General features: G+C 53.9%; 7 protein-coding genes across 7 annotated transcripts; 3 read left to right on the top strand and 4 right to left on the bottom strand.

The window, feature by feature from the left end:
• Window positions 1-356: 356 nt before the first annotated feature.
• Window positions 357-1,427, bottom strand: CORC01_05966 (uncharacterized protein; the record flags this gene model as incomplete). The annotated part of the gene is made up of 1 exon (XM_022617608.1): window positions 357-1,427. The coding sequence occupies one exon, from the start codon at window positions 1,425-1,427 to the stop codon at window positions 357-359; it is 1,071 nt and encodes a 356-aa protein (XP_022475849.1).
• A 165-nt stretch (window positions 1,428-1,592) lies between these two features.
• On the bottom strand, window positions 1,593-2,527 carry CORC01_05967 (uncharacterized protein; the record flags this gene model as incomplete). The annotated part of the gene is made up of 2 exons (XM_022617609.1): window positions 1,593-2,319; window positions 2,379-2,527. 2 exons carry the CDS (start codon window positions 2,525-2,527, stop codon window positions 1,593-1,595), a joined length of 876 nt encoding a protein of 291 aa, XP_022475850.1.
• A 400-nt stretch (window positions 2,528-2,927) lies between these two features.
• CORC01_05968 (uncharacterized protein) lies at window positions 2,928-3,251 on the bottom strand (the record flags this gene model as incomplete). The annotated part of the gene is made up of 1 exon (XM_022617610.1): window positions 2,928-3,251. One exon carries the CDS (start codon window positions 3,249-3,251, stop codon window positions 2,928-2,930), a length of 324 nt encoding a protein of 107 aa, XP_022475851.1.
• A 334-nt stretch (window positions 3,252-3,585) lies between these two features.
• CORC01_05969 (ATP synthase) lies at window positions 3,586-4,395 on the bottom strand (the record flags this gene model as incomplete). The annotated part of the gene is made up of 5 exons (XM_022617611.1): window positions 3,586-3,618; window positions 3,683-3,861; window positions 3,933-4,086; window positions 4,199-4,228; window positions 4,306-4,395. 5 exons carry the CDS (start codon window positions 4,393-4,395, stop codon window positions 3,586-3,588), a joined length of 486 nt encoding a protein of 161 aa, XP_022475852.1.
• Window positions 4,396-17,137: 12,742 nt separating this feature from the next.
• Window positions 17,138-19,264, top strand: CORC01_05970 (uncharacterized protein; the record flags this gene model as incomplete). The annotated part of the gene is made up of 1 exon (XM_022617612.1): window positions 17,138-19,264. The coding sequence occupies one exon, from the start codon at window positions 17,138-17,140 to the stop codon at window positions 19,262-19,264; it is 2,127 nt and encodes a 708-aa protein (XP_022475853.1).
• An 877-nt stretch (window positions 19,265-20,141) lies between these two features.
• CORC01_05971 (ADP-ribosylation factor family protein) lies at window positions 20,142-21,405 on the top strand (the record flags this gene model as incomplete). Its single annotated transcript, XM_022617613.1, has 5 exons — window positions 20,142-20,421; window positions 20,580-20,683; window positions 20,820-20,859; window positions 20,939-21,304; window positions 21,365-21,405. Coding segments are annotated over 5 exons (831 nt in total), but the record flags the coding sequence as incomplete, so codon positions are not given.
• Window positions 21,406-23,324: 1,919 nt separating this feature from the next.
• On the top strand, window positions 23,325-25,842 carry CORC01_05972 (patatin-like phospholipase; the record flags this gene model as incomplete). The annotated part of the gene is made up of 2 exons (XM_022617614.1): window positions 23,325-24,399; window positions 24,461-25,842. The coding sequence occupies 2 exons, from the start codon at window positions 23,325-23,327 to the stop codon at window positions 25,840-25,842; spliced, it is 2,457 nt and encodes an 818-aa protein (XP_022475855.1).
• Window positions 25,843-26,360: the final 518 nt, after the last annotated feature.

A 26,360-nucleotide genomic window follows, 5' to 3' on the forward strand; every position in this document is an offset into this window, starting at 1 on the left:
GGACCTGTTATCTACCTGTCGCATATGCCAATTGATCACGGCTACCATGTGTGCTAACAGATGAGGCAAAATGTCCCCGAACCCACATCGAAGGCCAATGTCATGTTCAATGGCCTTGTTCCCGTTCTCTTTATGAGAGCTTTGGGGAACAATATCTGTTCTACTTGAACCCGTTTTCAGAGCCTCGTCTGGCGAAAGCTATCTTAGACAATCACCAGAGACACAGTCAGCGACGTAGCGATGAAAGCAATTTATTCCGGTTTTCGCAATGCCTAATCCATGCTTCTATCATAATCCCGTGCCCTGCCCATCCGCTACGTCCAAATAGCAATTCTAACCCATCAGTATTCCCGATTTCAAAGTCTGGAAGAGGCATGGGTCAAGTCTGTGTTGATGATTAAATCATCTTTGCCTCTGAGATGCATGACAATGGTGAGCCCCTCGACACCCAATTCATAGTCATCTTCCTGATTGACGTTGACACCCACATCCACCAATCCAGGCGTGTCGCGTCGGTCCCGAGACACAATTTCCGCCTTCAACTGCCGCACTTCTGCTGTCAAATTCAGATACCGCTCCTTCCAAGAGCATGTGTGATTCGGTGGCATGATTGGTAGCGGACTGAAGACCTCAATTTCGTTGTCAAGGGATCGAGACAATCGAGTCACCTGCTGCACGCTGCTGTTGATCCTGGTTTCACCGGCTTCGAATCTTTCCAATGTAGAATAGCCAGCCTCCAAAGTTCGGGTGACTTGGTTCACATTCTTCGATTCTACATCCGTCGTTGTCGAGCTTCTCGAGTTCGATCTCTGAGAGATCGACTTTTTCACCTCTTCAAGGCCATTTTGACTCATTGCGTAAGCCTGGTTCTCCTGCACACCTTGCTTCGTGCTGTCGATCCTCTCTGCACAGTTCGTGGCAGTATTCGACTTGCTCTTTTTGTCATCGGCATGGGCATGCGATTGTGATGGTGTATCATGACGGCAGGAGAGGCAAGTGTCTGCTCGCTTGCGATCGACGTGATGTGTGTTGTGTACCTCGGAAGACTCAGCTTCTCCGCCTGAAACTTTTCGAAGCTGCGATCTCCATAACTCAACATCAGCAGTCTTCTGTTCCTGGGCTTGCTGCGACATATTCTCTTCTTTGTGCACACGACGCAACGGTCTCTTGAGCCACGGAAGTGGCTCTTTTTCCGCCTCAAATGTTGCCTCTTTGGAAACCTTCTTCAACTTTGGCCACCGGATAGCTGCCTCGCCTAATGGGGAACTGAGTTGCTCAGATTGGCCCTGTATCAAGTGACCACTGCTCTTGGCACTCTGAACAGATATTGCGGATGCTGGACTGGCTACCTCTGTTTGCAATAGATCCTCCGTGACGGAACTCCGTTTGCTGGGTGTCTTCATCTGGGGTGAACTCTTGGTCTCCATTGCGGTCAGTCTGCTCTTAATGCGATCTGACACATGACCAGGGCTTTTTAGCCATGACGGAGACCGAGAGAGTCGTCCCCCAGCACGGACAGATAAAGACCCTGAGCCTCTCTTCTTGACAGGATCCACGTCGAGAGACTGTGACCTCTCGAGACCATGGACGTCCTAAGCCCTAGCGCTCTCGCTATTTTCGGCCATAACCGTATCAAAGCTGATTAAGTTGGCGCGATTGAAATCATAACCTTCGGTTCGAGACGGCATCTGCTGTTCAGAGGGAGTCGGTATTATCGTATTTTGAGAGGTCTGCATGCTTGTTGTAATCCCGGTAGAGCCAGTAGCAAGGTGCTCCATGATGTGCTGTGCGCGTCTGAGATCTTCAGCGCGGTGGTACAATTTGTCAATATTGTTTTGAACGGGGTCTGTCAACGGCAAATGAGGCCGCAGCGGCTCCGAGTCATCCATGTCCAATGAGCTTTGCTGCTCCACGATGCATGCAATACTGTGACGGCCCGGATGGTGCCCGGCATGGGTAGCATTGCATCTAGGATTCCCATAATCTCCCTGCGTCTCCGCAATGTTCAGGTCCGTCCGTTTGGAAACACAATCAGAGAGCCTTGATGCTTGTCCAGCGCGAACCGTCATGTCAGTGATCTGAGGTTCGGCTGTGGTGATCTTCGTCATCCTATCTGCTAGTATGAAGGGATTTTCGTTGAGATTAATCGAGGTGGCCGTGGCCCTTTGGTTCTTCTTCGATGTCTCTGTAGCTTCCAGACTGGACGAAGATCGAATATGCTCCTCTTTCAGTTTCGAAGTGTGATGCTTGCTGAATGCAGCATTTTGATGCGTACTCTCTGTACGCTCGAAGTCGGTTGAGCCGTCGTCTGGGATTTCGCTGGCACATTGTGGGCACACCGCATGGCCACATGTAGTACAAAACGTGCGAGAAGTTACCTCTGCGCCGCAGGAATGGCACGTATTGAGTACATGCCTGGGAATACTGTTTGTTCCGTCTCGGTGACGCGAAAAATCCTCTTCTTCGTCGTCAGAAAGCCATCCCGACGGACGAGAAATGCCAAATTCGGCAAAGATGTCCCGAGCATGGCGTCTTCGAATGGTCGAAGTAGTGAGCTCCGTCCCGTGGGACTGTGTGGAGGAAACAGAGTGGTTGGATAAGTGACGGGGCTTCTCCGGGCTTGACGAAGTCGATATCGAAGCCATAGGCATCTTTGGAGGTCGATTCAGCGTCCTGCTCGGTCTCGTTCGAAGCCGGCTAGTCGAAGCTGTCTGGCGAAGCTGTGAAGAGTGTGGGTCGGTTACTCGCGGAGGGGTGAGGTACAATGGCTGCAGACGTAACGCAGTTGTGGCAGCTTGGCTTTTACTTCTGGAACCTCTCTTTGGTCTCTGTCCATGGAATGAGTGGTCTTGAGAGGGCACCCCAGACTCTGCAATCTGCGTGTTGCGTGTTGCTGGCCTCGCGAAGACCTTGTTGGTGCGTTGACCCTAGCCGGACCAAGTGCTCCCGCGTTCCCTCGCGCCTAGAGGTGATGGCTTGCGGCTCACTACACACGTAGAAGGTTGCTTTGAGAACTTCTGTAGTCGAGCAGTTACTAGACCCTCTGGTATTTCGCCATCGTCGGGCTCCGTTGTGGAGACGTTGGCTCGGGATGGGGAAAAGTCGTCAACGAAGGGATCTTCCATATTGAGAAACAATGAGCAATGATTGAGTAATACTGTATGATGTCGTGGGAAGTGCGAATTGGTGCTGTACTGGATGGGCCGTGGCGGTTTGAGAAACGATGCTCCTTGACGGGCGATGCGGAACATTACCTAGGGAAGAGGATTTGCCTCGAGTGAGGTCAGGATAAGTACATTTCGAAGGAAGTCGGAAAGGCGGAACGTAGGCAGGGGCCTCCTCATGGACAGGAGACAGGATCGACCTGATACCTAGTAGGTACTTAGCCTCGCAATGTGCAGTCACTCCGCGGAAGGACCGCCTCATGCATGACGTAGAATCCACAACATACACACAATGATGATTTTCGACAAAGAACGCTGGAAACGTCGCAAGTGGATTCAATTATGCGATGTTAGATAGAGTTAAGGGAATCCGAGTCTTGATGTACAACGTCATGTGTCTGCCACGACCTTCTTTTACACTCTATTTCAGGGCAGCCTGGAGGCTCTCGAGAACCTAGAAAATTCCAATTAGCATTTCCATTACATCTCTCAAACATCCCGTTCGCAGAGCGACTCACCTCAACCTCAATCTTCGCCTCAGCGATCTCCACCTCGCTTCCGCTGCCGCTAGCGACCTTCTGGGCCTCGGCGAGCTGGGACTTGACAGCCTCAGCGCTGAAGTCCTCAATGGGGTATCCCTCGGTGGCGTTGATGCTGAGAACGGAGTTGGGCTGGACGACGGCGAAACCGCCGGACACTATGGACACGCTCGTCAGTTTCCTGCCTCTCTCCTATCCCTTGGGAAGCGCCATCTCGGTTGCAACATACGGAAGAACTGCTTGCTAGGGCCGCTCTCCTCAACAACCTCGACCAGACCGGGCTTCAGCTGCTCAATGGAGGGAACGTGGTTGGCGAGGACACCCATCTCGCCGGAGTCGGCGGGGATGTTAACCTGGACGACATCCTGGGACTGGTAGATGGACTGCGTATTGCGGCAATTAGCTCTGATCCTTCAATTGGCTTCCGCACCGCGTCCCCATTATTCCATCGTCTCGTTTCTCGTTCAGTGAGCTCGGGAATTATCGAATTCGTACCTGGTGAGGGAGCGACAAGCTCAGCTTGATCTGCAAATCGTCAGCGGGTACTCGGGATGCCTCCGGCTCGGAGTATGCAGGCTCGGGCAGCTTGCCTTGTCCGGAACGGCATCTGCGTAGGTTCTGCGCTGGAGGGGAGCGCGGAAGGCAGCAGGGCGGGCTCGGAGGGCCGCGCGCGCGAAGCGGAAGGAGTTCATGATGGGCTGAGCTGGCAATGGGGATGTGTTGCTGGAGGCAGCTCGGGTGAGGTCGCAGGCAGGAATCTTTCGGCTCAGAGTCCATTCGCGATTCGGCTAGCGGGAGAAACTTTGGTCACGCCGTAGAGCACATGACCCGCTGTGCACGGAGCAGCCCCGTTTGGTCTGATTTAGCTATTTGAGCACAGGAGCACGCATTGACGCAACTTTATGCTCTCAAACAGCATAATCCTTAAGGTAGCTTGTTGACCTCTGTTAAGTGATAACTCATCAACACCGAGCCTGTCACCTGTAACAACACAACACCCATGTCGCAACTTCGATATAGACGTGCAGGCCAGCATTACAATATTATATTTGACTAAAGCGTTCAAAGTAAACATTAGGAGATGCGGATGGAGAAGCCGTCACGCAGAACCGTGGTTAACGGGCTCAGACTCACATCGTTCATCATTCGCGCTGCGGCAAAACATGCCACCTCGTCTACATACACCAAGTCGTTACGCTGGCGGAAAATGCACGTATGGAGCATATCCAGCGCCCTGATATGACTCCATAGGTTTGAATTTATGGTTCTTTTTCTTTTTCTCAAGGCGTGTTGGTACTTGCCATTGGTCAACCACCGACTACATCGTCTAAGACCTGGCTCTCCTCCTATACATGTCGATTTCATCTCCCTAACCATTCTTCATCCCAGCAGATTCCATTTAACTGAGTGATTTTGATGTTCGATTTGTTCAAATTTTCCCCTGAATGTGACGCCAAGGTGTCTCACCTACCCAGTACCTGGTTGACCTTGAAAGTGGCCGTCATTCAGGATCAGTGCCATGCATCAATTCGAAAGAGCGACGAAGTTACAGTCCCGCGAAAACCTCGGTCTACTCATTGCACCAGTGGTGCCATGGCGATGCGCGTTCTGGGCCTCATTCACATCCGAAACGTCGCAAGAATCGCTTCTGATGATGCACGATCTTCACACACCTCCAATCGCGGACTAAACTTTTCTAAATGGCACTCTTTTCAGGAAGCAAGCTTACGTGTGCGGTTATTTCCATACTCATTTGTCTCTCTCTGATCTACTGTGTCAAATAGTTAGCTGCTACGAAGTACATACAAAATCGTAGTAATAATGCTCAGGACCTCTATTCCTCCTCAGATGTCTGCTTCACTTAGATAACTCTAGCCCCGGTGCGAAGGATGTTGCATCACTACTACGTGATATCAGCAGCAGAAGGTAACCTATTGCACAAGATATGTATGCTAGAGGCATCTTGGATGATGTCAAGTCAGTACCCTTCAGCTATGCACAACTTTTGCTTCCGAAATTGCTCGCGTACATTATCCGCCGCGGATGGCTACTACGTCTCTCTTTATTCACAGAAATCAAAATCGGCTGGCCTCGCTTAAGTAGGCTGAATGATACTGCTCGAAAGTCGTTGACTCTGTTTCGGATATTTTCCAATGGCGTACCAATGCAAGAATGCTCGAAGATGGCAAGATTGTATGTTTCTAATAGCGATTTTGACTCTGAGGTCAAGTTGATGTTCACCCGCAGCCGGCGTCTTTGATACGATTTTTGGCTTGGTCAACTAATTAAGCTCCGCTTTGTAGGCAATATTTTCTCTCTTTCTTACAGCTGCTTTGTTTGCAGCTTCTAATTGTTGAAGAAGCGGCAGACAACTCCCTAAATAGCACGGGGTCACATCATAATCCTCATAGGTTATGTTCTCGCCATATTTTCATTTCCGTCTGTTCAATCAATAACATTTCCTATTTGAACAAGTTCGAGTAGATGAAGCCCGAAATGAAGACAAGTTTGCCCAAAGTAAGCGAATGATGGAGCGTGCGTTATGGATGTTTTCATTTGACATTAATATAGCCTCAAACTGCTTGTATCGATTGCGGAGTACGGTGTCAAGTTCAACGGCTTGCAGTGTCCTCTTCAAGGGATAACTACTTATAGAGGACCTCTCCAGGACTCAATAACCGATACTCATGTAACTTATATCCACTCCTACACTAGGTTGCTACACTATTGAGGCAAATGCCAACTCGATACAGCCCTACTAGCTATCAAGTTATGGACATCTATCAACTTGCCCCTTACACAAATCTAGCACTTTCGTCTTAGTCCGTCTCCTGAAGTTGTAGCCATAAATTTTGTGAAGGACAACGGGCAAAGTCGCGGCCGGGAGATATCATTACTAAAGAATCAAGGACAGCCTCTCTGGGCAACATTAACTCACATCCTTTGTAGCTCAGTCGCCCAACGACTTAGATACCTATACCTAGTCGAAGGACGAAGACATCTAATCCAAACCCACTGGTCACGATCTTCTGGCTTTTAGAGGTGAGAGTCAGGGCAGTCAAGATGCCAGGACAATATCCGAGATGCTCGGGACGATGAAAGAGACAGTTAGGTGGTCCTTAGTCTTCATACCATCGCTTCACGTACAACAGAGTCGACTGCGGTACACCAAGTCACCACAGCATGTCCATAGGACTCCTGGAACTTCATAGATGACACCTTCTGAGTCTTGCAGAGCTTTTCGAACCAAGTGCATTGCTGAGCACCGCACAAGGAGTGACTGAGGAAAGGGGGCTGCGTGGGTATCAAGCAGATGCCACTCCATGATGTCTTGCTCTCTAATAAATACCTCTCGACATCCGTCGGCGAGAATGTCACAAACATAATCTATGTCTCAACACCGGCCATGTGGAGAGTTCCAGAGCATGGCCACGCTCACCATGACATTGTCTTTGGAGAGTATTCCTCGTTCTTCACACTCCCGAATGACTACATTCTATGGTACGGACGAACCGAGTCTCTTCATACGGTATCATTGATGTTCTCTGCCGTGGTCGAAAGTGTTCCTAAGAGAAACAGAGATTCTGGCTTGTGGATAAGAACATCCCTCGGCACTCATGGTTAATCTGAAGCCCACAGCTCCGACCTGTCACCAAAACCGAGTTCTAAGACACTTCAACTCGCCATCGACACTCAAGCAAATCAAACGACGCAACACAGGAGACACCAGCACCAAGCCACGTGTCAACCATATTGCGTCACATTTTACTTGCCAATCAGCTTACCTACACAGACTTACATCTTCGACTTCATATCTACTTACTCACCTGCCTCGCCGTATGTAAGCAGCATAGATGACATGCGGCCTCGTGACATCCGAGATCTGACGATACACGACATGCCACGCGAAAGGATAACAAGCAGGTAAATGACTCGTCGAGTCCCGGATCAACATCGAACTTCGCTCGAAGTCACCCACGTTCCGACACCCGCGACGGACAGTGGATAGCATAATCAACCTAGCCTCACACGAGGCAACAATATTGGCCGGGTCTGATGCATCACTCATGATCGACGATCACTAACAACGTACCGTCAATCACTTCCACAATGAATATGTATCGTCCTCTGCCATCAGACCACAACCGATAGCCGCCACGTTCGAGTATTGTCCAACAGGGTTCAATCATCGCCCGTTATGGGAAAGGAGCCCTGCCAGACTTTGACCGCGATGCCATGCCTCGCAAGATGGCGAATCTACCAGGAAGGTACAAATGTAACAAAATTCTCCGACTTTAGGAAGAAATGGCTTGGCGACCCTCGCCTCCTTTGAAACGAAACATCCAGCCGCAAAGATCGACACCAAAAGAACCAAGAAAAGGGAAAAACGAAAACAAATCAGGAATAGCGACCGACCCTTCGAGGGCACCAGCCACACACATACATGCTGGGCATTTGAAACCGGGGAAGCCGTCATCGGAGGGAAGGCGAACGAGGCGAATCTACCCACCCTGCTTCGGCTGATGGCACTGCCGATTCCCCCATGGCCCGTAGAAGATGTCCCACCTTCCCGAAGCCCGTGGAGGAAAGTGAAGATCCGCGGCTCATGAAACCTCGTCTCAGGGTTTTCTAACCACATGGCACGGGAGAGAGAATATGGTCACGGCTCGCGATCCGTGACTCGCCGTGTCACCGTTCCCTCCCTCACGCACTTCATCCATCACCGAGCATCCGGAACCGATTGCCGAGGAAAGAGGTGTGCGTGTGTGTGCCCGTCAAAAAACATGGGAAACCATGTGGTCGGGCTTCTTCCCTTGAATATTCTGGAAGGAACCGAGACGGAAAGCTCGATGAGATCGGACGAAGGCGAGGCAGGAAGGTGCTCAAGCCATGACTGGATGACCCGATGACGATTGGGCATTCGCGAGACACAGAGAAGGAAGCCTAACAGCTAAATGTTCGCTCTCGTCTGCTAAGCTTTTTGTCACAAACGTTCATGCGAAACACGACAAGGGGGGACGAGAGTGCTTCATGGCGGATTCTACCATTTGCGATACACGGTAGCAGTGAATCGTGAGAGGGATGCCTCACTTCTCTCAGCGTTGAAGACTGTGAAACTGCCTCACCTTTCGTTGACGAACCGAATCCCCAGACCCTAAGAACAAAATCCACCATGCCACGAAATAAAACAAAATAGCGTAGCCAAACTTTCCAGCATCGGATTGCCACGGCCCAAAACCTCTGAGACGCTTGGAGTTGGGCGTGCCCAAAGCCTCGAGCTTACGAGAGTCAATTGCCCCCTTAATGAAAAATCAAATGTAAAATAAACCACACACAGAGAGAGAGAGAGACGTAGACGTGCCTTGGTAAGAACTAGCGTGTTAATAAGCCGTAAGCAACCAAAACAATCTCGTCGAAGCGGTGGCTGGCGCTGTCAGATGAGTGTGGCTGGCTCATGGTGAGGAATTTAGGCCCAGCTTCAGCCATCCTCAGCCCCCCTTCCATCTCCATCCTCCCCAGGCTGCCAAATAATAACCACCACTACAAGGGGTACAAGTTGAGTCTGGAGTTTCCCAATGCGGCCTCCCGAGAACAGCCTCTACACCACTCCAATCCAGCAGTCCCGGCGGTGAAGGAGGACGAGGGGACGCTATTAGGTAGTAAGGCCGACCACCCATTTCTTTCGTCTCCATAGTGTTGGAGCTTTTCTTTGGTGTGTTTGGTTCTGTTGGAGGTGGAAATGGGGGGGAGGGGGATCACCGCTCTTCCTCGAATAGGTCCAGTCGGTAGCGTAGCTAGCTCCTTTGCTTCCAGTTTGATAACTAGCGAAGGTCTCGAAGATGGTGGTCATATTCCCAAACGTGCCAAAGTATCTGGTTTCCCACACCCAGATTTCCTGATCGTCGACGCCATCGTCGCGTGCACTTGCAACCCTCCCGAACCCTGACCGCCCCTGTCACATTTTCATATGTCAAGAAGCTCCTTCCACCAAGCTGTCTACCTTCTCTGTGTGGGTATGGTTGCCACACTAGTAGTCTGACGACAGCAGAAAAGAGAAGACAAGAAAGACAAAAAGAAAAAAACTGGAAACAACGGAGGGAACGGCACTAACAGACAGAAAAGAGCACAGAGTTAGAAGCTTACTCTGCAACTCTAATAAGATGGCTAGCATTCCGTACTACTCTTGCTACTAGCTGTCCCTCGCCCCTCACCCGTGCCGCGGGAAAAGCTGTGAGCTTGACCACACGAGGGCATGAACAGGCAGAAAGAATTCATCGGTCGATCTGAGGGGGATTGACCGGCTCCTTTCTGGTTGGAACCTGTCGATCTTGCTGCGTGTCTCTGTCCCTGGCGACTCGAATGGGTGGTATGTGGGTAATGCATGTTGACCACTTGCGTTGTGAGAGCGATGCGAGGCCGGATTTCCCACGCTACGCGCCGCTACCGCGTAAAGAAAGCGTTGGAGGTTGCAGTCATTCTGCAGTAGTTCCATGAACACTTGGCGGCGTCGCAACCACGCCTCCTCCTCCTCCTGCCCCTCGTTCCAGAATGCGGGGTATTTTCACGACTCGACCGACTTCTGCGACCTGCTGCTTGCAAGTTGCTTGTGGTTTAGAAGGAGGGGAAGAACGAGGGACAGCTCACGCGCATACAGTAGCGGCGTGAGTGATGAGAACAATCACGCCGGTCCGACATCCCACGCTCGAGGCTGAGTCCTGTCTGGGGAGAGCCCCGAAAAAGTGCGTCGTCGTACGGATACCTAGGTACTCGTTTACATCGTCACGCTAAAGGCGTGCGATGTTGTCAACAAACAAGCTCATGCAGTGACGAGAAATCCCCGTCGCCATGCTAGTACATGACCAGAAGTAAGGGGAAGCCTCAAGCTTTCATAGATCCGTCTCATTGATGGAGACCAGATATGGCATTGGCATGACTATTGCCACTTACAACATTGAAGTCCCCCCCCACCTCGGAAGGCGAACAAGGCCGTTCCCAGTGCTGGACGAAATGAGAGGAGGTGCCGTAAATGCCATGTAATCACCGCTCCGCACAGTTGTTGTCAGCTAGTACGGAGTATTCAGCGATAAATCTTGCTTTCTGCTCCTCGCCTGTCGAGCGCCCGCTGGCATCCTCGCCTGCCCACATTAGGAGCTGAGCGTGGGGAGCACCGAGAGGAGGGGCGGGAAAACGTGGAGTGGCCGGCCAGTTGCTCGGCCCCAAGAGACCAAGACGGCATGCCGGGAGCGTTGCTCGAAAATGAAACTTTTCCGTTTTCGATTTCGATACCGTGATCTTGCCTCCCATGTTTGTACTCGGTTTCTATGCCAAGAAATCGACCAAAAGTTCGAGCCTCACGTTTGTCATGTGTTAAGGCTCCCTTTGCTATTTTGGAAGGCGGTGCTCTTGCATGAAGTCTCGCCGCGCGAGGACCAAGAGTAATTCGGAGAGCCGTTGGATCTCTTGGCGGGTCCGAGCTAGATCTCTCGCCCTCTCACCTCCCGAAACCTCAAACACATGCTAAGCGGCCGGAATCGGTTTAGGGACGGGCGGGCCATTCACTCTCGCGATGCTAGCGGTCTGGCACATCCACCGCATTTCCGCAGTGGCCGCATTGGGACAACCATTCATCTTGCCCTCGTCCCCTTCTCGCGGGCAACTCAGCACCTGTGTACCTTCAGTTCCTATGCCAAGGAGTCGCAGCACGAAGAATAAGCTGTTGCAGAGTATCAGAGAGTATTGGCTGCCGTCATGCTGCATGCCAATTCTCCAAGGCTGCGTAGTTTCCTCAAAATCCGAACTTGAGCTTGGGCTTGAGCCTGAATGTGTCAAGGGCCACAGTATATCTCTCGCATTGGAATCCTGCATGCCAGCGGCTCGCCGGCAAGGTACAGCTGCACGAAGCTCAGAGACTGCTCGGCTTATGATATAATCACTGTCACAGTTTCCTGCCCTGCGAGTCTACTCTCACCCTAAGTGGATGGAGGGCGCTTCCTGTGACCCGAGGCTTGATCAACCCGCGATGCGCCGGGCGAGTCAGGAAGGGGAATGATCCGGGTTAGGGCTGTCGGACCGAAGCTTGTTCTCTGCTGATGGGCGGTGGGCTTGCGGGATGAGAACCACTCTGGTGATGGAGGTCTCTCGTCTTTCTCCAATAGTGAGTTGACTGGAACTTCTTCGAGGAGAACGACACAAGCCAAGTACAAGGATTTGCATGTGGAAACACAACCTGCCGACTGTCGGACGAAGCAGCTAGCAGCGCCCTGCATGTCCACCACCACGATCAAAGGTGTGCCAACTTGTGCAACCATGCCCATGGGGTGTTAAGAAACCGGCAAGATTCAAACACAACCAAAATAGCGCTAGTTAAAGCGTCAATGGAGAATGTTTTGTTTTGCAGGTTTGGGAAAGATGAAGCCACCAACTTCTTCGTAGTCCGGCTCCTGTGGTGTTGATGGTCGCGGCCGGCACTAGGACACTCTAAATGGTGCGCAACGAACAACAACGGGCGCGCCACCGTATTTTTGGTTTCCTGGCTGGTGTCCGTAAATGCCATTGGCAACGCACATTGGCTGCATGGAGATAGACCTAAAGGGCTGAGCTGCCTCAGCTGCCTGAGCTACATTGAAATCGGAGACGGCCCAACGATCCTGTACCCAGTATCGAGGGCCCCAGTTCCGTCTGATGTTCGCGACGGATTGCCTGTATGTGACAAGGAGCAATCGAGGATGCTAAGGTTCCAAATGCGTTCCCCCGACGTTATTTGAAGGTATATCCCTCTCAATTTTCCAAAGTGCTCGAGAGGAGACGGAAAACGCAGTGCAAGCCAAGGGGGGCAGGTCGCGGGTAGCGGGTGTACCTGAAGATGTGAGACGAGGATGGCTAGCCTTTGCAGTCGGACTGAGCGCTGGGGAAAGGAGGTAAATGTCTCATTTTGATGGACTGCTTCGACGCAAACCAATGGGTGGCTCGTACGGGTATACGGGGGGGGATTTTGACATTGAGTCAAGGCACTGCGTTTGGGGTTGCATGTTGTTGATGGCATTTCTTCCCCGGTAAGAACGGGTCAACAGTAGTGTAATATTGACACAACGGCATTCCGGGAATAGAGCAGAGCGGAGAAAGAGAGAGAGAGAGAGAGTGTGTGTGTGTGTTAGAGAGACAGAGAAACAAACGACGGATGGTTTTGTTTAGGTACTTTGGGGGGTCTGGACTCTGGAGTAACTTGACTGGACGCAGGGCAGGGTAGGTCAGGGCATAACGAACGGAGGCTGGGCAGAGAATGTGTCGAGGTGAAAGTCTGAGCTGGAGATTGACGAGTCGGAGCGTGGGATTCTCAACACAGGAATGGGATGAGACTTGTGGGAAATGGGCCAAGGAAAATCGACGGCTGCCTCACGAGGACCTCACGAGGACAGGACAGCTGCATCTGCAACTCAAGGCGGCTCTCTAGGCGTCGAGAAAAAAGCCCGAGGGGGTGTGGGCTCTGAGAGGACGGATAATGACCGTGACTGTGCGGAGTGGGTGGTCAGTCGGTGATTTGACGGTGTCGACATTTGGAGACCCGGACGAGGGGGACGAGGGGGACTGGAGAGAAGAAGAATTAGCTCCCGAGACCCAGGTGAACCAGCGGTGACCTGCGTGTCATACAAAGAGATTATGGCAGACGCATGTCACTTTTGATGAGATGAGCCCGGGCAAGGGAGGGTGGGGTGGGTATCCGTAGAAGGGTAGGTCAGACCCGGCCTGGGCAATTAGGGAATTGCAGATGCGAGATGGCGTGCGGGATCCGTTTCTTCCTTTGCCTTCCTCTTCCTCGTCGGTCCTAGCAAAGAAGCCGACCTGGGCTAGCTTCGTTCCCTTCCTTGGACCTTGCCAGGTTGCCAGGGCCAGGGCCAGGGCCCAGCTTCGACTGTCGCAAGTGCTCCTCTATTTGCCTCGAGAAGAGAGAGAGAGGGAGAGAGCGAACGAAAGAGTTTGTGTGTGATTTGAGTGAGTGTGGATATTTGACGACAGATACAGCCACTGGTGAGGCCAGTAATGGTCATTGGTCACCCACCAGCGATGGAGAGCTGTGCCGATTGAATGTCGATGGACAGGGGCTGAGAAGGACTCGAGGAGCAGGGGCAGGCAGCTCAGCGTGGGTTGAGAACTGGGGATGTTGGATACGTACCTGAACGGATGGGGGCCCTCGGGTGTTTGACGGTTATTCGTCGCAGAATTCCTGGCCAATCACGCAGTTGTCTTCTACAGTGAGGAATTCTTTTCGTCTGAGGTCTCCGGGCCCCACCCGGCTAGCTCCGTTTTCGGCGCGAAGCTTGAGCGTGCTTGGCGCGGTACCCGAGGCAAGGCGAGAAAGTGCCGCAGATTCCCGCAACACCGGCGCATGTCGAGAGGTCGCTCCAGCCGTGCGTCCCCTGGGCGTTTCCAACCAAATCACTCCTTCTACAATGGTAAAGGTTCTCGACGCAGTCATTGCACACTGTGTGGCGCCCGCTACTCCGATCCGTCTCCCATCTCCCGCGCTGGTGTTGGCCTGTTGGCCTGTTGATGGAGCTGGCCCCGTCTTGGTCTCTTCGGGTCTTCCCAAATCCTGCGCTTCTTTCACTCCGACGGTGGATAGAAGGATGGGGGGGGCCCCCTGCGAGCCCTGAAAGACAGGCGTGTCCCCGGACTAGCGGTGTTTTTTTTTTTTCTGGGTCCAACCCATCGACAACTGACAACTCAGTCCATGCCACCCCCGGAGGCATACGGGTCTCGGGAGAAGCACGCAGTCAAAGGAAAAAAAAATTCTCGAAGAAGGGCGGGATCCCCACGGAAAGTCGACGAGGGAAATTTTCCAAGGGGAGACTGGACCGAGCGCCATGGAAAATTTGCGGAATTGAAAAATAAAATAAAAAAGAGTTGGGACCAATCATACTCCTTACACAGGGGCGTAGAGCAGGGAATGCAATGGGGCCCCGACTCACGAGCGGACCAAACCACGACTGGATAGTCGGGGGAAAAACAATTGCCAAAATTACCCAGATGCTGATGGCCTTTTTTTTTTTTTTTTTTTCCCTCTCTTCTAAGTGCACACTGCAAAGTGAAAATAAGGGCAGGGCCGGGCTGGGAATGGGACAGAGGCACAAGTTACTTTCCACTTGCGAGACTTGAGCTGAGGGAATAAAAAAAGACGCATCGCAATAAAACCCTACGCGCGCTGGCCCCCCTGCACTGGATGCGATTTGCATTTGCAGTGAATTCGTTGTCTGCTGCTGCTATTGCTGCTGCTATCGCTGCTGCTTATCCTGTGCTTTTGCCAAGCACCTGCCACCAGCACCGTCCGCGGTCCGCAGCCTGCAACAGCGCAGCAGCTCGCTCTGCCAGAATCTTCAAACATCTTACTTTGATCTCGCCAAGCCCAGCGAAAAAGCAACATCCCAATCTCATACCCTTGTGGTGTTTCTCCCTTTTGCCTTTTTGGCGCTTCTTCCGCCTTTTCCCTTTGGTCTTGGCCTTGGTACATCTACGGATATCCCACCTGCTTTCTTTTTGCTTGCCGCTGCCACTGCCTCACATACACCGCTTGGCAGCCACCCCGCGTCTTGCCTCCCTTTTCGCAGGAAGCCTCCCGTCGTGTTCCCTGCCCACGGAGTATTCTTACTGCAGAAGCCCACGCACACGCACACGCACACACAAAGACCCCGAAAAACCACCTTAGACTACACACGCCAATCGCAACTTACCCTGCCAGTGTTTCTCTCATCAGACTCTCCGGCCACCCATCAGTGATCACCCCGGCCCATTCGCCCACCTGACCCCGAAAACCACCACCATCAACTGCAACCACCAATCCAATTCATCCAGGACGACGCGGAAAGAGAGTACGGATACGCATTGACGAGCAATTCTACCACAGAAGACGACTCTCGGCTCTCCTGGCGACAAATATCCCACGCACCCGTGGACAACCCACTCTTACCTCATACTGAGCTGCATACGCCATACGCATACTCCGTACTGCGTGCGCGCGCCCACTTACGGATACCCTCTCTCGCTCCGCTCTGTCTCTCAATCAACAACCAGTCAATCAATCAGTCACCTTACGCCCACTTCTTCCCCTCTCAGTCAGACACTTCTCCCGACCTCCTGCTTGCTACGAAAACTCCCGCCGTTTACGTCGCGTGCTGGGCTGACTACAGCTGCACCGCATCTTTTCTCTGCCGTCTTCTGGCAAACGAGAAGCACCCACACCACACCACTCACACCACTCACACCACACACACCACACACGCTAGCACCACAGACAAATACCTCCCTACACACACACCACCTCACCGTTCCGCTCTACCCCCATCCGACTACTCAGTACACCTCCCGCGGCAACGGCAGCACCAACAAGGCGGTAAAGGGTTTTGCCCGCCCTTGACAAAACTGGCCAACTGACCTCCTCTAGTCGCGGCCTCTACCCGTCGCCACCTACTATTTGGTCGCCTTTCCTCCCAGGTTGTCTCCTGGATTCCAACAGCCCCCAGCAACTGGTCAGGTCTCCCCCAGCTCAATACTCGACTGCTTTAGCTATCAGTTCTCCGTACTCCGTACACATCGGCAAGGAGAAGAGCGCTCGAGCCCTCAGCCTCTGAAAATCCTGAATTTCTTCCCGCCTTGGTCCTCCAACTGCCAAGAATATTCCCGGAACCTGTTAAAGTTCCTCTCTGTCCGGCCGTCTATCCCAGCGGCCTCTCACCCATTGCCTTTCCACCTCTGTCCCTCTCTGAGTCTCTCTGAGTCTCTCTCCCTCTCCCTTCCCTCACTCTCCCATCCTTTCCGTCTCTTTTCGCCATTTCCCTGCGCCACGCTAGGCCCGACGTCATCTGCTCGCCCAGCGCACACACCAATCCTTGTGCCCACGCCCACGGCCGCATTCACGCTCGCCCTTTTCATCCAGGATCTGCGCACGTCGATATAGTTATTCTTGTACCCCCGAGGACCCTGAATCAACGCACTACCGCGCCTCACATTGAGGCAACGCCCGGTCATCCTATAATCTCCCCCATCTGCCCGGCAACTATCACTACACATCACGCTGTTTTCCTCGAGATGTCAGTTTTATTCTTATAGCACAACGGTCCCTAGGGACACGACTTGATCTGCAGCAGTTGTCTTTCGAGACGATCTTCAGCTGCACGTCCTCTTGAGGGCAACCCCTCTCATCAACCTATCCACACAACTGAACAACACCAACTACTAGAGCCGCTTCTCGCAAGGAGCCTCGTTACTATTACTGCTATTACTACCAACAGCTCTTACGAAGTCGACCTTCGACCGGTTGCGCCTGCTAGAAGCATCGTTGATCGATTGGCCTGGAATTAGCAACCATTCGCCACGCCTCGAGCCGAGCGCCCGAAAATCACCCCTGCACCCAACCTCGACCAACATCATCACCACTCCACCATGACGCACCGCACAACACACGACGCCGCGACGTCAAACGTCCTGGCCTGGTCCACACAATGCGCAAACATGCCCTCCACGGTAGAAGACGAGTCCGCTGACGTCGATGAGCCTCCGGAAACGCAGTTGCCCGTCTCTCCCATGGCCAGTATGTTCAAGCGGAACCCAATCCGACGCAACACCCTCGACCACAACGCCTCTCTGTTGACCAAGGCGCTTCACAGCCCTTCCGAAGATGAGGACCCCGAAGCCCGCCCGGGTATGTCCTTCTTCGCCCGCCGTCGCTCCATGGCCAGCAATATCAGCCTGGCCTCTACCGCCGACCTGACGAGCGATACTGGCTTGACCAGCCCGTCCCGCGCCAACACTCCCAGCCCTCCCCTGCCCGAAATGCGTCTTCTGAACATTAATGACGAGCCCGCCAAGGAGGCGCCCAAGAAGCGCTGCATCCAGTTTGCCTGCGCTGCAAAGCCCAACAATCCTGTTGAGCCTATCCGGAGCCAGCCCATGGTGAAGGCGCCTTCGGCCCAGGAGCCTCAGCGAAGGTCTTGCATCAAGTTCGCGTGCCCCATCCCTCAACGCCCCGCGTCTACGCAGAACACCCCTCCCCAGCGAATGGAGATGGCCGCCGCAAGACTGCAAGCACCTGTCCCTGCAACAACTCGCAAGACGCGTTCCCGATCCCCCAGGCCCACGCTTGCTCCTCCCCATGTTGACGTTGTTGTCAAGTCCCCTACCACGAAAAAGTACATTACCGCCAACCCCGCCGACTTGAGCAACGAGTCTTCTCAGTTCCACGAGTTCGCCAGCGACATTCCCCGCGAGGATGACTGGATCCGTCAGGCCTTTTCCTCCCAAGGACGTCGCATAACCATCAACGACACTCTTCAGAAGGAGAACGCAATCCGTAAGCTAGCTACTGAGGCTGAAGAGGAGGCAGAGGAAGAGGAGGCAGAATTGGCAACCGCCATTGACGATGATGAGGACCTCGACAACCTGGATGACGCCGATGATGATGAAGATGAGGGACAGGATGAGGATGAGGAGGATGACGAGGACGATGCTTCTGACGAGGATGACAACTCTGACGGTTATAAGACAGATGAGGAAACTGGATTCGCTGATTCTGAAGAGGAGGAGGAGGAAGACGACGACCTCCGCTTGTGGACCCCAGGTCGCTCTACCAGCCAGAACATTGACAGCACTCCCATCGCCCGCAGACCGTCCCTACCTGAACAGCTTTCGGACTCGTCCATCGCCTCTCACAGCAGTCTCCGAGCTCGTCGTGGCCGGGCCCAGCGTATCAAGATCCGTCCTGGCACGCCCGAGCTTCCAGACAGCACCGACTTCGTCTGTGGCACTCTTGATGAGGACAGGCCAATGGAAGATGCCTACATGTCTTGCCTCGCCGCCCGCAGACGCGAGAAGCTTCAGCTGATCCCTCAGGACATTGATCCGAGCTTCCCTGCATCTGACCCTGAGGATGAGGGCGAGGAAGAGATCTACAACCCCGTTCACCACAGCAGTGATGACGAGATGTTCTTCCACGGAAAGATGGAGGATTTGCACCACAAGAACGACCGAAGCCGTCGCCAGAAGAAGCCTGAACACACTCCTCCCAAGCGCTTCCACTCTCCCCCGCCCATCAAGCGCCGTGTCTCTCCGGCCCCCAAGGCTCGTGGCCGCTCCCCTCGCCGCCTCTTTGACGGTCCTTCACCCCGTCGCCTGAGGTCCCCGGCTCCTCAAATGGTGAGGTCTCCTCCCGCTTCTCCTCGCAATGGCCACGGCGCTATTACTTTCAAGACCTTGGCCTCTCGCCCTGGTCTCACCGTTACCAAGTCTCTTCCTCGCCCGCCATCCATGTTCCCCCACATGGTCAAGGGACGTCGCCCCAAGGCCCCCGCCAATGATCTTCACATTCGCGGCGCGATTGACATTGTCAAGGGCTTGGAACGCAAGCGGCAGCGTCGCAAGGAAAAGTTTTACCAAAAGTACTGCAACCGCGCTCGCAAGGGACAAGTACCGGAGCGCAAACCCCAGCGCGGCCTCGGCTGCGAGCGTATGAGGGAGCTGGGCTTGCTCATGGCCGGCAAGATCGACCAGGGCAACTACGTCCTCTCTGTTTAAAGGTGGATATACACTTACAACTTACATTGGGCGGAGTCTTTGATTTGCATTTACAGCGAGACCAACAGTCGGCTCGCAAGGCGTTTAGCATCGGATGGTGCATGGCATGGTGGGCTTCATGATATATATGAGACTATCTTCACGTCTTTTGGATTGTACATACTTTTTTTCCCCTTAACAACGGATTGTCCTCGGATGGACAAGGGCTCCGTACATGGACTTTCGCTTCATTTTCTATTCTTCATCATTTTGGGAGTCCAGCGGCATCTGGACTTGGAGCACGAATACCCCCTGGAATAGCGTGTATGAAGGCTTGTATGGTTGTCGAGCAAACACATAGCATTAGGTAGCCTGATCAACAACTGCATTCCTGCGAGATATCGCAGACCTCCAACATTTGTTCCTTGGTCACGTGGCACCTTTGATGGTTGGGCGTTGACTTGACAGAAAGCAGCCTCCATGATTTGATTCAAACCGAGATGGTAACGTGCTGGTGATTCATGGCGGGAGAGCATAAGGGTCAGAATTGCCATGGCAAGGTGTCCTTGCCCCCCCTCTTTAGGCTACCCAGAATAAAGCCAGGAGACTCTTGCACGTATCCACGGCACCTTGGGCCTCAAAACCGTCAACGCCAAAACTGCGCTTCATCCACCTGATACTGTTACCTCGCTTTTATTCTGGTGAGTCTCTTCCCAAGGGAGTCGACAGTGAGGTTCGCTCTGACGCAACCCTAGACTTGCGCACCTATACTTTGAAATTCCTTGTTGTGCTTCCCACGCTGCAGTTGACAGCAGTGGTGCAGCTGTGGAGCATCTCCGATACATGGCGGCCCCAGATCTAAGGCACTCCCACCTCAACACACTGCAATTCGCAACAGCAACTGCGCCAGCCAGCACGCACCACGCACCACCTCACTCACCTCCCCTGCCAGCGTACCTATTCTGGCAGCCCCCAGCTCAGCCAGTCCCGTCCCGTCCAGTCCAGACCTTGGTACCTCTCTACACGCAGTCGCCTTGTCTCCTGGGAGCAAAAGCCCGAACGACGAAACCTCCCCGACCTCATCCTACCGACTCCACCGTCATCCACGAACCACCCTCACAATACAGACAATAATCTCGCGCCTTCGTCGTCAAGATGTGGATTATTGATTGGTGTATGTATTCTACTATTTTCCTATCCGTTGCGTTTGCCCGATCCCCCTCCTCCAACGGGGCAAATCTGCTGTGCGCCGCCGCTGTTGCCGCCGCAGCTTGTGGCCAATCATCCATCCCTAGTTGAACGATGACGGACTGACTGGTGTTCTCTCTTTCTATAGTCTACAACGTCCTCTCAAGCCTCGGCTTGCTCAACAAGCATGCCAAGCTTCTCTTCCTCGGCCTCGACAATGCCGGCAAGACCACCTTGCTGCACATGCTGAAGGTACGATCCGCCCGACACCCGCCAGCCGCACCATGTCGATACCATGAGCCCACCGGAGGTCGGATGCGCTGATATGGGGAATTCTTGGGCCGCGATATTGATGGGAGTAACAGCTGCTAATCAACGTGTTTATCAGAACGACCGTGTCGCTATTCTCCAGCCTACCCTCCATCCTAGTGAGTATATCCCTTCCGCAACATGGAGCCAGTGACATGAGCTCTGCGCACGTGTCCAGAAGCTGACACCCTCACCCAGCTTCCGAGGAGCTTGCCATCGGCAACGTGCGCTTCACCACCTTCGATCTCGGCGGTCACCAGCAGGCCCGCCGCCTGTGGAAGGACTACTTCCCCGAAGTCAACGGCATCGTCTTCCTCGTCGACGCCAAGGACCACGAGCGATTCCCTGAGGCCAAGGCCGAGCTCGACGCCCTCCTGTCCATGGAGGAGCTGGCTAAGGTGCCCTTTGTCATCCTCGGCAACAAGATTGACCACCCCGACGCCATCTCGGAGGAGGAGCTCCGTCACCAGCTCGGCATGTACCAGACGACTGGTAAGGGCAAGGTGCCTTTGGAGGGAATCCGACCCATCGAGGTCTTCATGTGCTCTGTTGTCCTCAGACAAGGTGCGTTTGCTTTCTGGGACATGATAGGCCGGTTCGGGTCAGTCAGCTAACGCAAGACAGGATACGGTGACGGTATCCGGTGGCTCTCGCAGTACGTCTAAGCATGGACCGAAAGCTCTGGAAGGAGCTCGCGGGGGATGCTTACGGCAGAAATGGAGTAGCACATGGGTGATCTGGCAAGAATGGCAATGGGGAACGTCCACGCAGGAACGAAATCATGGTGCCACGTCTACGATAGCTCCGGTCAAGTGCTCGAGGGAGGCAACAAGATCCCTTTTGGGGCGTTTGGGCCCAATATCCTCGGGGAACACGGGTAGAGGAGTGCGTAATAGGCTGACCTGCTGCTATTGGGCATCTTGCATCTGTTCACATGGAGGAGGAAATGTCCTCTTTTGGCCCAGGTTGCTCTGCTCGGTCAGTACTGTTCAGTCGGGCATCCAGCTATAGCCAGAGACGAGGCAGTTTGTACGCTTGTTAGGCTAGAATACTCATTGGGCTCAGGGATTCGGAATCTGGTTATTTGCGTCTTTTCAATCATTAGCCTGCTCTGCGTAGTTCTTTTTGCATCAACCACATTGACATCAAAATCGACTTGAACGTGGACACGCAAAATTGGAGTATTGCGGGGTTTCAAAGACGAGATGCGTAACCCGATGGTACGTCAATACTGCCATCCGTATAGAAAACAGTTAGGGTCTGGGATTTTCCTAGCGTTGTCCTTGGGGGTGATGGTGACCGAGGCCACCGTGTCAAAGTCGTGAAAGTTTGGTTGGTCAGGGGCGGGAAACGCGATGATGGACATACGTCAGACAGTGGAGAGAATGAGATGTGTGGCAATTTAGCATTTCACAAGCCACATTGGTTTCTCTGGATAGTAGCAAACACTTTTCGCCGGTTGTGTATTACCAAGATTTTTGGTCTCTATTTCGCTGACGTCTCGATGAATCAGTATTTTGAGTAAGGTATAAGTAAATCACCGCATGTCACCCTACTTTGGATCAGGTAAGGTACCGACACCAGAGGCCACCGCCCTCCCATTCAGCTCCTCCAGCCGTTGATGGGTACATTGAATCTTGACGGAGGCGTGGTAAGGTGCTATTCTACAGAGGGGGAGACGGGACCGGATAGGGAAAGTAGGGATTGGGTGGCGGCCTTTTGGGGGTTGTGTTTCATGGTGCCGTCGAGTGGACAAGAACTTGCCTCTTTTTGACATTTCTCCTTCAGATAGGGTGATGCTTGAGCTTGTCATCTATATCATGTTGGCATTATGCTTCGCTCCAGCATACAGACGACGGGTCGTTCGTGTTAGTCGGCCTGGGCTGCCTGTGGTGCAAACTAAGGTGGCCTTCCTCGCACTGCATCCCGCTAGAGTGCCTCAATCAGGTACAACATCCACTGAAGAAAGCGAAGAAAGTGACGGAGGAGGGGACTGGCCCCCCCTGCCACCTCGCGGTTCGTTAGCCGTAGCGGTTGGTGACCAACCGGCAGCGGGCGGCCATTCACCACCTCGCCTTCCCTGAGATGTCCCTCGCCCCAGGCGCCCGAGGTCCCAACGAAATCCAATTCGAGCTACTGCCGACGTCATCCGACCCCGTGGCATCACGGGCGCGCATTCCCTAGGGAGGTCTGCGCATCTCGAACGAGAAGCCTCCCCCGGCCGAGAGTGACAGACCACCACCACCCCGAGGCATCTCTAAATCTTCCCCAACAAATGCCCTGTAATCACCCGTCCATCTGCAGATTACTACTTCCCTACCTGTTACTTACATTAGGTTTACTCACGCAACCAAGTTCACTCAAAGTACTTCGTATATACCCGCCCCTAGTGGAACTTTGTCTTCATTTCGGAAAGAGCACCCATCCCTTTCCTCTGGGCGCGTCAGTATTCATCCTCGTCTCTCACACGTCCTTTTCTCCCGAGTAACTTCACATCTTGACTGTCTCGCCCTTTCTTCACCCTTCAGGTGTTGCTACTGCCATATCATGCGCCTAGACTCGTCAAACGACGCAGCCCGTAGACATGGCTGAGCACCAACCCAGAGTCTCCTTTGGCTCATCGCCCAGCGGCACCGGCACCGGCAGCAACACAGACATTTACGGCTTCCCGCCCGAGAATTTCAGCACCGACGGCCTGCCCGAGTTCAACACAAAGTTCCTCAGCGACGCTGACCTCGCCGCCTTCATACAGGCCCTCCAGGCGCCCGACCCGTTACAATCCCCCGACGAGACAACATCCCTACGGTCCCCCGGCCTGCGGAGCCACAGCTCACTCGACGTCACGAAGCGAGGCTCCGTCTACGATGATGACAGGGAGGATCCATCAGCCGTCGCCGCAGCGGCCGCTGCTGCTGCCGGCGACGTCACGGCTCCGGGTCCGGGGCTGCTGAATCATACCTACACCAATGGTGGCGGCGCTTACCACCATGGCTCGGCAACGCAGTCCAACATGTTCATCACGGCGCAGAACGACTGGGCGCCTGTGAATCAAAAAATATCAAAGAGAGGGTCGAGAAGGCGGAGGAACCGGGCCAAGGGGGCGGCCGAGGCGCTCCTGGGCACGAGGACGAAGGACGAGACGCGCGAGGGCATCTTTTACGCCCTGCTCAAGTGGCCGATGCTCTTTTTCGTTGGCGCCTGGCTCGCGGGGCTCGCGCTCACGTATCTATATACACGGCTGTATATCTGGGTGTACGAGCACTTTGTGACGTGGCGCGGCACGAGGGAGAGGCTGCGGCGGAGCATGCGCCGGACCAACAACTACCGCGACTGGGTTGTCGCGGCCAAGGAGCTGGACAGCTACCTCGACCGGCAGCGGTGGAAGGAGGAGAACGATTTCGCGTACTACGACTCCAAGACGGTCAAGAGGGTGTGGGACCAGATGCGCAAATGCAGGCAGAGGGCCGAGACGGTGGAGAACGGGGAGACGGACGACGAGGGGGCGCAGGAGAAGCCGTCGGGAAAGCCTGCTGTCGAGGAGCTTCATGCGCTGCTTTCGGCGTGCGTGAAGAGCAATTTTGTGGGCGTTGAGAACCCCAGGCTGTATAGTCAGACGTACTATGGCACGAAGAACCTGGTGCAGAACTTTATTGATGAAGGTATGTGTCTGGGACCGTGTCGTAGTGTAAGTTTGAAATGGGTTTGGCTAACTGTGTCCAGTCGAGAGGAGCATCAAGTTTATCCTGAGCACGAAGCAGTTGTCGATGGAGGAGAAGCGTTCCATCTTCAAGGGTATGCACGCCAATTACGGACGGACGGCCCTCTGCCTCTCGGGCGGCGCGTCCTTTGCCTACTACCACTTCGGCGTCATCAAGGCCCTCCTCGAAGCGGACCTGCTCCCGGACGTCATCACCGGCACCAGCGGAGGCGCATTGGTCGCGGCCCTCGTGGCGACACGGACGGACGACGAGCTGAGGCAGCTCCTCGTGCCGGCGCTCGCGCACCGCATCACCGCGTGCCGCGAGACGTTCTGGACGTGGATCCCGCGGTGGTGGAGGACTGGCGCCCGCTTCGACTCGGTCGACTGGGCCAAGCAGTGCAGCTGGTGGACAAGAGGTTCGATGACCTTCCGGGAGGCGTACGAGCGGACGGGCCGCATTCTGAATGTCTCCTGCGTGCCCGCCGACCCGCACTCGCCCACTATCCTGTGCAACTACCTCACCAGCCCGGACTGCGTCATCTGGTCCGCCGTCCTGGCGTCCGCTGCCGTTCCGGGCATCCTCAACCCGGTCGTGCTGATGATGAAGCAGCGCGATGGGACGCTGGTGCCCTACTCTTTTGGCCACAAGTGGAAGGACGGCAGCCTACGGACCGACATTCCCATCAAGGCCCTCAACCTACACTTCAACGTCAACTTTACCATTGTCAGCCAGGTCAACCCGCACATCAACCTCTTCTTCTTCTCCTCGCGAGGGTCCGTCGGGCACCCCGTCACTCACCGCAAGGGCAAAGGCTGGCGCGGGGGGTACGTCATGTCGGCGGTGGAGCACTACCTCAAGCTGGACATGACGAAATGGCTGAAATTCATCCGCCACGCCGAGCTGCTGCCCCGGCCTCTGGGTCAGGACTGGTCGCAGCTTTTCTTGCAGACGTTTAGCGGGACCATCACCGTGTGGCCCAAGACGGTGCCTTCAGACTTCGTGCACATCCTCTCGGACCCGGACCCACCGCGGCTGGCGCGCATGATACACGAGGGCCAGCAGCGCGGATACCCTATCCTCAAGTTTGTCGGCAACCGGCTCAAGATTGAGAGGTTGATTGAGCAAGGGAGGCGGGAGACGAGGCCTTGGATCCGGAGGGGTAGTATTGAGACAATTCTCAGCGAGGATGATCTTAGGAGTCTACTTATTTCTGGGAATACGGATATCGAGGATGAGACTACGGATGCGGAGGGGGAAACTTTGTTGGAGAATGAGGATAATGAGGAGGCTGTCATCGATGATGAGGATGGGGAGTATGAGGAGGCGGAGGAGTATGAGGATGGGGAGGGCGAGGAGGGGGAGTATGCTGAGAGGTATAGGGAAGATGGGAAGATGGACTAGGGGAGAGAGGATAGGGGGTTTTCTTCCGTCGGTGATGAGGACTGGGCCTTGTCGAACAGAGAGTACAATAAATTGTGAGATACAGGAAGGTAAATATCCGTAAAGAGAGGTTTTCTATCGAGATCTCGCAGGGAGAAAGGTTAGAGTCTTGTAGCATAGCTTGGGGCGTTTTGGATTGTCCTGATGGAAATACATCTTTTGATTCTCACAGAAAAGGGGGCCCTCTTGGTTGAATGGGCAGAGACATAGCTGCTAGTGGGGAGGGGGAGGGGAGAATTAGGGGGTTTGTTCTCTTCTGGCGGAGGCAGAAGAGAAGCGCGGGTGCGATGTGGTGGCGGTGACAAAGCTAGGTTGCCAGACTTTCTTCCCTTGGACATGACTTATCATTCCAACAGCATCATGAAAGGAGTGGCGAGACTAGGACTGATCCATCTGTGTATTTTGTCACGGTGTGGATCCATCCTCCCCCTCGTTCAATTACAGGCGAAGTGCACGTTGGCGGCTGACGGCGGAAGCGA

This window comes from Colletotrichum orchidophilum (genome assembly GCF_001831195.1).
Source record: "Colletotrichum orchidophilum strain IMI 309357 chromosome Unknown Scaffold_43.1, whole genome shotgun sequence".
NCBI classification, from domain to species: Eukaryota; Fungi; Ascomycota; class Sordariomycetes; order Glomerellales; family Glomerellaceae; genus Colletotrichum; species Colletotrichum orchidophilum.